The sequence below is a fragment of the Trichechus manatus genome, unplaced genomic scaffold, assembly GCF_000243295.1.
Source record: "Trichechus manatus latirostris isolate Lorelei unplaced genomic scaffold, TriManLat1.0 scaffold00054, whole genome shotgun sequence".
In the NCBI taxonomy this organism is placed as follows: domain Eukaryota; kingdom Metazoa; phylum Chordata; class Mammalia; order Sirenia; family Trichechidae; genus Trichechus; species Trichechus manatus.
This window is the reverse complement of record NW_004443990.1, coordinates 15,339,234-15,348,190: the sequence shown is the minus strand read 5'-3', so window position 1 is coordinate 15,348,190 and position 8,957 is coordinate 15,339,234. Positions and strand designations below refer to the sequence as shown.

Below are 8,957 nucleotides of genomic sequence, written 5' to 3'. Positions count from 1 at the left end.
ACCCCCCGCCGGCCGCCCCCGAGGCCGCCGCCGCGAGCCCCTCGACGGCCAACGGAGCTCCGACCGCGCCCGGCGACCTCCGCCAGGAACATTTCGATCGTCTGATCCGCAGGTCGAAACTGTGGTGCTATGCGAAAGGCTTCGCCCTGGACACGCCGAGTTTGCGTCGGGGGCCCGAGCGGCCGCCTGGGAAAGGGCCCGCCCGGGGAGCCGCCAAGAAGCGCCGGCGGCCGCCGCCTCCCCCGCGCCGCGCGCAGCCCCGCCGCCCGGCCCCAACGCTCCCCACGGCGAGCACCTTCAGCCTCCTCGACTGCTTCCCTTGCCCCCCGGCCCTGGTGGTGGGGGAGGACGGTGACTTAGGGCCAGCGTCTTCGCTTCGCCTGCTGGGAGACTCTAAGCCTCCGCCTGCCCACCCGCTGTGGAGGTGGCAGATGGGGGGTCCCGCTGTCCCTGAGCCCCCTGGCCTCAAATTCTGGGGGATCAACTTGGAGGAACTCTGAGCGTGGGACCTCTTCTGCTAAGGGGGAAAAGTAGGGGCAACCGCCAAACTGAGGGCGCGAGGAGAGAGCCTGGGTCTCACGTTTTGCCGGTCCCCTTCCCTTACGTTTTATGGGCTGTGGGACCTCAAATGACAGTGATTTTCAAGCACCTAAGTGGTGGAGTGACCCCACCCCCCATCCTTTGGAGAGGAACCCAGGGCTGGAGCTGGGAGAAGGCTTAACCAAGAAAGGCTTAATGATTCCAACCCCTCCCTTCTTCCAGCTTGCGTCTCTGGGGACAAGGCCTTCATCTCTGGGGGAGCAAAGGAGGCCACTGCTTAAAGACCAAAAAAAAGAGAGAGAAGAGAGGCCTTGGGGATGGACAAACCGGTTGCTTCTTTGGCCGAGCCTAGGGGTGAGGGGTCTGTGGTGGGGGTGGGGAGGTGATTGGCAGCTCCCTGGGGGCATCCCCCACCCCCCACCATCCAGGCCATTAACCCTTCACTCCCCTCAGGCCTTCCCCAGCGCTCCAGGAGCCTAATGGGGCAGGAGGATAGCGGAGGACTACCCCCTTCCTGTTCCCTTCCTAGGGCTCCCAAATTCAGGTGACCCCTAATTGGGGTCTTAGCCACCTCCCTATCCCTTTGGTCCAGTTTTGGAGTCTTCCCTTTCAATTTTCCCTCATTTGCTTTCAGTTTATAAGGTATGGGTGAAAGATATCCACTTCCTTGAGAAACCAGTCTCCCTCCCCTCAGTTTACTCCTCTGAGGAAAACTGATTAAGTGAGGCAGGGCTGAGCCTCCCCCTCCTCCAAAAGTGTAGACTTTGCATGGGGAGGGGGCTAGAGACTGTCCCAGGGAAAGTAATGGAAACTGGAAGAGATCAATAAAATCAGACCAAACAAGTTGCCTTTCGAGCTCCTCTGCACCGATTTATAGACTGGAGTGGGGTGAAGGAAGGTAGAGGACAGGCCTGGGTCCACATCTTGGACACCCAAACTCAGCCTTCTGAAAGGGCAGAGATAAAACTAGCTGCTCTATGCAGAAGGGCTTTTCTGCTCTCAGCCTAACCACAAGGGCCCAGTGGGGTTTTATGAAGGGGCAAAGTTTGGGTTTGGGTGGAAACTAGGGTGAGGTACCCTCAGCTTCCTCTCCAGGCCTTAAGCATTTCGGGAGTCGTCAGGGATCTGACGGATCCGTAGGGGGCAGGGTCAGGGGATTAGGTTTGGAGTCAGAGGTTCTGTTTTCTGGGGGGAGGGGATAAGTAGGCCTGAACTTTGCCCTGAGGCAAAGACGATCCCCTAGAGTCCAGGAAGGGTGGAGCCCCTTTCTCCTCCACCCAGGTGGGGTTAGAGGAGGTTAACTGGGCTGTTTGGGAGATTCTAAGGTGTGCGGGGAAGCCGGGGGTTGCTGATCTGCTTAGCAATTGAGGGACCCAGTGACCTTTTTGCTCACACTAGTGAATAGTGTCCCCTTTTCCCCCAAAATGGGGCAAGGGAGGAACAATTCCCACATACGACACTGGGGAAGGACTTGTCTCCTTTTCTGTGAAAATGCTTTGTAAAAAGTTGTTATTGTTTGCATAGAGCAGATTCTTGAGAAAAACTGTTTTGGATCACAAAAGTTTTGTTTGTTTTAAAAGCTGTCTCCTTTAATTTTTCTTTCGCTGGGGATGAGGGTTGGGGGCGGGGTGGGTGGGCGTGGGTTGGGCACTGCTCTCTCTCCTCAACATCTGGCCTTTATGATCCTTGCTGACCTCCCCTCCCCCCTCCAGCTGTGTTGCGGGGAGGAGGGATGGAGGGGTGGGAGAGTACTTTCCACTGCTATGCTTGGGGGTATCCTTCTTATCTTGCCACCCAAGAATGGAGAAGGGGGAAGAAGGCAGATGTGAGGGGTGGGAAGAGAATAGCTTTTAAGAGGAGGTGATGTTTGTGAGGAGACATTTGGAAAAGCGGACTCCGTTTTTAAAAAGCTTGCTTTTAGTAATGTAGTTTGGGTCAGCTCTGGCCCTTTCAACCTGCCTGGAGCTGGGGGGCGGGATGGCTTGAGCTCTGGGAGCAGAAGGAAGGAGTGGGGATCATAAATACTCTTTGGACTCTCCCTCTTCTCTGAGGAGCGGGAGGTGAAACCATTAATTTGGTTTTCCCCTCCTCCCCTTTGCAGTGAAAGTGTTAAACCTCAACCTGGAAGAGATGAGTGTGAGTTAAACACATCTTTTGGCCAAACCTGGAACTCCGTCCTTGTTGAATGGAGAATCTCAGGGCTGGAAGCATCCCTAGAAACTTCCTAGTTATTTTACAGAATAGGAAACTATTGGTTTCCTAGGGCTGTGGTACAAATTACCACAAACCTGGTGACTGAAAACAACGGAAATGTATTCTGTCCCAGTTCCAGAGACCAGAAGTCCAAAATCAAGGTGTTGGCAGGGCTGTGCTCCCTCCAAAGGCTCTAGGGGAGAATCCTTCCTTGGGTCTGCTGGCTTTCAGGTGTTCCTTGGCTTGTGACTGCAAAACTCCAATCTCTGCCTCTTCACATAACCTCTTGCATCTCTTAATGTATCTTTTGTCAAGGACACTTGTCATCGGATTTAGGGCTCACCTGGATAATCCAGGATGATCTCATCTCAAGATCCTTAACTTAATGACATCTATAAACACCCTTCACATTCACAGGTTCTGGGGGTTAGGATGCTGACATGTTTTTTTGGGGCCACCATTCAACCTGCTACAGAACCCTGTCCCATAAAGAAGGAACTTGCCCAGACTTTCAGGGAGAAGAAAACTTCCTGGGGTGTGTGGGATTGGTGTGTGGTGCAGCCTCTCTGGAACTGGGGCCACCAATTTCCTGAATTGGTGCGGCCTAGGGAAGGGCGGAGTCAGCTTTTCCAGGCTGATCTCCAGGACGCTGTGACTCCCTCTCCCCCACCGAGCCGCTTCCTCCCTCTCCCTGGCTTCCTTGGCACTCTCCAGGTGGGCCTCTCTCGATGCCCCCAGTACCCTCTCCCAGACGGTCAGTGTACATCTTCCTTCCCACCTTCCCATCGTGTCCTTGTGGCTCTGCCTGGCCACTGTGTGTTCGTTGGGAGTGCAGAGGTTGCAGGGTCTTGGTTTCTGTCTGGGTCTCTGGGTTCTCTTGCGGGGCTCTATTCCTCTAGTCTCAGCAGGTTTCCTCGCCGTCGCCCCTACCTCCTGGCAGCTCTGCCCCTCCTCTATCAGGGCCACAAGAGCAACTCTGAGAGCAAGTAGGTCCTTACATTTTGCTCCCCAGGCGCCTCCCTTTCCTCACCCTAGTCTCAGCCTGCTCACCTCCTTCCTCCCTAGATCCTCAGCCACCCCCACACCTGCTGCCTTTTGCCCGTTAAATATTTGCTGCCTGACTTCTGCCCCCTGGAACTGCTTTTTCCAGGGTTACCCGTGACAACCCTCAACCACAAGCCCAACGGTAGCCCCCTTGTCCTGATCCTTGGACCTCTCCTTGGCCTGTGACACTGCTGGCCACTCACCAGGGTCTCCTAGTTTCTCTCCCCAGGAGTCTCACCTGTGTCTTCTGTTTCCTCTTCTTTCCTGTCCTCAGAAAACTAAAAAAAGGGAACCCCTATGGGGTTCAGCTGTTTGTGCTCAGCCCCCATGTCTCCCCATATGGTTCCCTTTGTCTTCCTCTCCCAAGTCTCCGGCTTGTACCTGCATAGGTAAATGACTTCCAAATGACTGTCCCTGATTCCTCCTCCTCCAGCCCCTCTCCCGGAGCTTTGAGTTTTAGAGATGGATGACCCGTTGGCTCCTCCTACTCTCCCTGCTGAAGACCAGGCTCATCGCCTCCACCTCCTGCCCACATCCATCCCTCTGCTCAAGTCCCCATTCTGGTTACAGCTCTGCCTTTCTCCCTTTTACCTCCCCCAAACTCAGCACCTTGAATTCTCAGCTGGGTTGAATTTCCAAACATCCCTCTCCTTTTCTCCTCCCCCAGTATCCCTTGCATCCATAATCTCCTCTCCATCACTGGTTCAGGTGCCCACCACCTCTAGTTAGGACCATTGCAGTAGCCACCTAATTGGTTTCTGGATCTCTGGTTTTTCTCTGATTCCTCAGATCAGGTTAGCTTCTTACTCAGTGGGTTCTTTGATTTTATTAAATGCAACCTCCTTGGCCTATTTGGGGCCCTAGAGGGCAGTGATGGTTCAGTGATAGAATTCTCGCCTTCCTATGTGTGTGTGTGGGAGCCCTGGTGGTGCACTGATTAAGAGCTCGGCTGCGAGCCAAAGCGTAGGCAGTTTGAATCCACCGGCTGCTCCTTGGAAACCCTATGGGGCAGTTCTACTGTGTCCTATAGGGTTGCTATGAGGCTGTGAGTTTTGGTTTATCTGTGTGTGGGGAAACCTGGGTTTGATTCCTGGCAAATGATCCTCAACCGTAGCCACCAGTTTCCTGTCAGTAGAGGTTTGTGTATTGCCGTGATGCTGAACAAGTTTCAGTGGAGCTTTCAGACTAAGACAGACTAGAAAGAAAGGACTCGTGATCTACTTCCAAAGATTAGCCAATGAAAACCCGTACACGGGGTTGCCATGAGTTGGGGCCGATTCTACAGCAGCTACAGCAACATGATTCAGTCCTAACCCTCCTGTCCAGTCTTATCCCTGCTACTTTACTTTATGCACCATGTGGTCCACCACACTGGAAGACCATTCCTTCCTCATCCACTTACTACCTTCTCTACCTTCATTTTCCAAAGCCCATTTAAAATGCCACCACCTCTTCCATGAAGTCTTCTTTGATTCCCTTGGTTGGATGTTATGCACGATACCTTTAGACCCTATGCCCTTTTATGTCTGGGAGTAGAGGGGCAGTGGAGTGTTGTGGAAAGAATATGGGCTTCGGAGCCAAACGCTTCTGGCTCCCCTCTCTCTATGGAGAATATGGACAGCTAAACCAGGCTGCCCTTGGAAGAGTCACCTTGCTGACCTAAGCCTTCTTTTCAATGTCTTGGCGTTAACTGCGGCTCATTGACATGAAACAGCCACTTCAAAATCACTCCTGCAGTTGTAAGACCTTCCTGAGAAGGTATGCCCAGGTCCCCATACACAGTGTTCACATTTTCTTTAATTTAAGATGAAAAGTTAGGATATTGATGATGTTACAATTATTGGTGATTTTTTCTTGTACCCCTCTACAGCCATAATACATATATCGTTTCATTTTTTCAGGTGCTGGCTTGGTGTCCTTCGCACGTAGGCACTAATGAATACTTGTCCAGTGCAGGATACATACATATATATAAGTTTATTTAAAGGACTACACAGCAGTTGGGGCCCTGGTGGTGTAGTGGTTAAGAGTTCGTTTGCTAACCAAAAGCTCAGCAGTTCGAATCCACCAGCAGCTCCTTGGAAACCCTAGGGGCAGTTCTACTCTGTCCTATAGGGTCTCTATGAGTCGGAATCTACTGATGGCAATGGGTTTGTTTTTTTGTTTAGTTTTGTTTTTTTGACACAGCAGCTTGACGGATGGAACTTGGCCAGCTTGCAGTTGCAGGACTGTCCACTAGATGCTGCTGACTGCTAGCACCAGAAGTGGGAGGAGGCTGGAGAAAGGTGGGTGGGGAAGGGATTACTTTCCCAAGCCATAGAGCGCCTCCCAGTGCTGGGTCCTGTGCTAGGACGTGGGTGAGAGTGATAAGTAAGACAAGGTTCCTGCACACAAGGAACTCACGGCAGGTGTCAGGTGCTTTGCGTGTATTATTTTGCTTTCATTACAATGGATAGGTATCATCATCTCTATTTAATAGATAAGGAGATGGAGACTCAGAGAGATTAATCAGCTCACCTGAGGTGCCACAGCCAGTTGAGGAGCAGAGTTTAACTCTGATCTGTCTGACTGGGTTTTCCTCTAATAGTGGCCATCATAGCAAACACATGGCACTTACCTGGAGCCAGGCACTGTTCTACGGACTTATGCTTAGTCACTCATTTAATCCTCAAAGAACACTATGAGGTAGGCACAGTTATTATCCCTATTTTGCAGGTGAAGAAACTGAGGTACAGGAGGTTTAAGATTACATAGCTACAGAATCATGCCCTTAGATGTTGTGCTCTGAATGACCACATTGCTCTCATGTTTCACCACCCCAGCAACAAAGAGTTATACCAGGAGCGGGCAGCCTCCCACAACAGACACAGAGACACAGAGCCGCCCCTGAGGAGCCTACAGTTGCATAGGAAAAGCAGGACATACAGTTCTCTCCTTAGAGTGTGGTCCCCACAGATGTGCTGGGTGACTCTGGCTGAGTGGTTTACCCTCTCTGGACCTCAGCATGGCCACATAAAATCAAGGGACCCCGTAGCAGTAAGTGGCTCTCAGACACAGGTGGTTTGTCATCCATGATGACTTACTGCAAAATTATATCACTTAAAAAAATTGAGGTAAGGTTTTTGTTGTTGTTCACTGCCATTGAGCTGGCCCCTGACTCGTGTTGACCCCAATGTACAATAGAACAAAACACTGCCTGGTCCTGCACCATCCCAATGATCTGTTGCCTACTCTAAAATGCACACAAAGTACAGCTTGATGAACTTTTACACGTGTACACAACTGTGTGACCACCATCCAGATTGAGATAAACAATATTTCCATGCCTCAGAGGCTCCCTCAGCCCCCCTCCCAGCCCATCCTCTCACTCCGAGATAACCACCTGCTGGCCTCTGTCATCATAGACTCATTTGTCAGTTTTTGACCTTCATAAAATGGAAGGTCGTCTTTTGGGCCTAGGAATCCCTGAGTGGCATAAACAGTTAAGCATTTGGCTACTAACTGAAAGGTTAGCATTTCAAACCCACCCAGACATGCCTCAGAAGAAAGGCCTGGCAATCTACATCTGAAAGGTCACAGCCATTGAAAACCGTATGGAACACAGTTCTACTCTGAAACACGTGGGGTCACCATGAGCTGGAATCGATGCCACAGCAGCTGGCTCTTCTTTGGGGCCTGGCTTCTTTTGCTCAACATTTTGCTGCTGAGGGTCACTCGCTGTTATGTACAGCAGTAGTTCATTCTTTTGCATTGCTGTATAGTATTTCATTGTATGAATATTCCACAATTTATGTATTTCCCTGTTGATGAATGTTCGGGTAGCTTCCAGTTTTTGGCTTCATGGATAATGCAGTACGGCACAGTTTTAAAGGAATTGGGAGGGGTAGGGAAGGGAGCTAACATTTACCAAACATTGACTGTTTCAGGCAATGAGCTAAGGGCTGGAGACGAGAAATGACCCAAACCCCATATTTCTCTTCCAAGAGCTCACAGCCTAGTAGGAGAGAGTCAAGCCAGCAAACAGTCCCGGTACAGCATGACAAGCGGGAGATAAGGCTGAGGGAGCAATGGAGCAGATGGGAGGAGCATGGGGGGTCAGGGAGGGCTTCCCAGAGGAGGAGATGAACTGAGTCTTGAAGGATAAGTAGGAATTCATGAAGTGAAGAAAGCTCTCCAGGTGCTAGGACAGAGCACAAAGCTGGCAGAGCAGGTGCAAAGGCACTGAGGCTTGAGCCAGTGGGGTGCTTTCAGGGACTGGTAAGCAGATCATACTGGCTGGAGCACAGGGCGCACATGACAAGAGATGAGGTAAACGGAGGTAAAATCACAAAAGGTCTTGTATATCAGGCTAAGGAGTTTATTCTGAAGGCAGTGGGAACCCCTGAGGAGCACCCCAATCAGACTTGCAGCGATTGCTGTGGTGGCCACAAACTTTCCTTTCCTTAGGCTTTGTCCAACAAATATTAACCGAGCACCTACTATGCACCAGGCATTGTGCCAGGCACTGGGGAGACAATGGTGAGCAAACAGGGCCCTGGCCCTCTCAAGCTTGCAGTGGGGGACAGAGCATCATCAGTAATCACGCAGCTGTGATGAGTGCTACCAAGGAGACGAGCACAAGGGCCGAGGGTCTCCCTCACTCGGGCAAAGCCTCCTGGCTTCTCTGGGGACGTGATGCTTGAGATGAGCTTGGAACGACAAGCAGAGGAGAGGGAGGGGTGTTCCAGGCAGAGGGAACAGCATGGGTATGGCTCTGAGGCCTGAGGTAGCAAAGAACTGAGAGATGCTGGTGTGGTCTGACATCGAATGGTGGCGGGGTCGGGGGGGGTGGACACTGGGGCAGGGCCAGGGGCAGATCTTGCAGGGCCTCGAAGGCCAAGGTCAGGATTTTGGCTTGTTCTGAGAGCCCTGGTAACCAGAGAAGGGTTTAAGCAGGGCTGTGACAATCAGATTTGTGTTTGGGGAGGATCACTGTGGCATCAGTGCAGATAATGGGGACAAAGGAGGATGTGGGGACGTTGACTAGGAGCTACTGTCATAGTCCAGGCAAGAGATGGTGACCTGGGCCAGGAGGATGGGAGCAGGGGTCCGGATGCAGATGTGGACAGGGTGGGGGGATGGGACCCAGAGCTCAGGGGCACAGGGAGGGAGATGAGACCCAGAGCTCAGGAGGACAGGGA

At 51.9% G+C, this 8,957-nt stretch overlaps 1 protein-coding gene across 1 annotated transcript in view; it reads left to right on the top strand.

The window, feature by feature from the left end:
• EPOP (elongin BC and polycomb repressive complex 2 associated protein) overlaps window positions 1-702 on the top strand; it is a 1,308-nt gene extending 606 nt beyond the window's left edge. The window contains 1 exon segment of the mRNA XM_023732643.1: window positions 1-702. This exon segment is cut by the window's left edge and continues 111 nt beyond it. Within this exon segment, the coding sequence (XP_023588411.1) occupies window positions 1-500 (500 nt within the window). The 3' untranslated portion in view covers window positions 501-702.
• The last annotated feature ends 8,255 nt before the right edge of the window (window positions 703-8,957 follow it).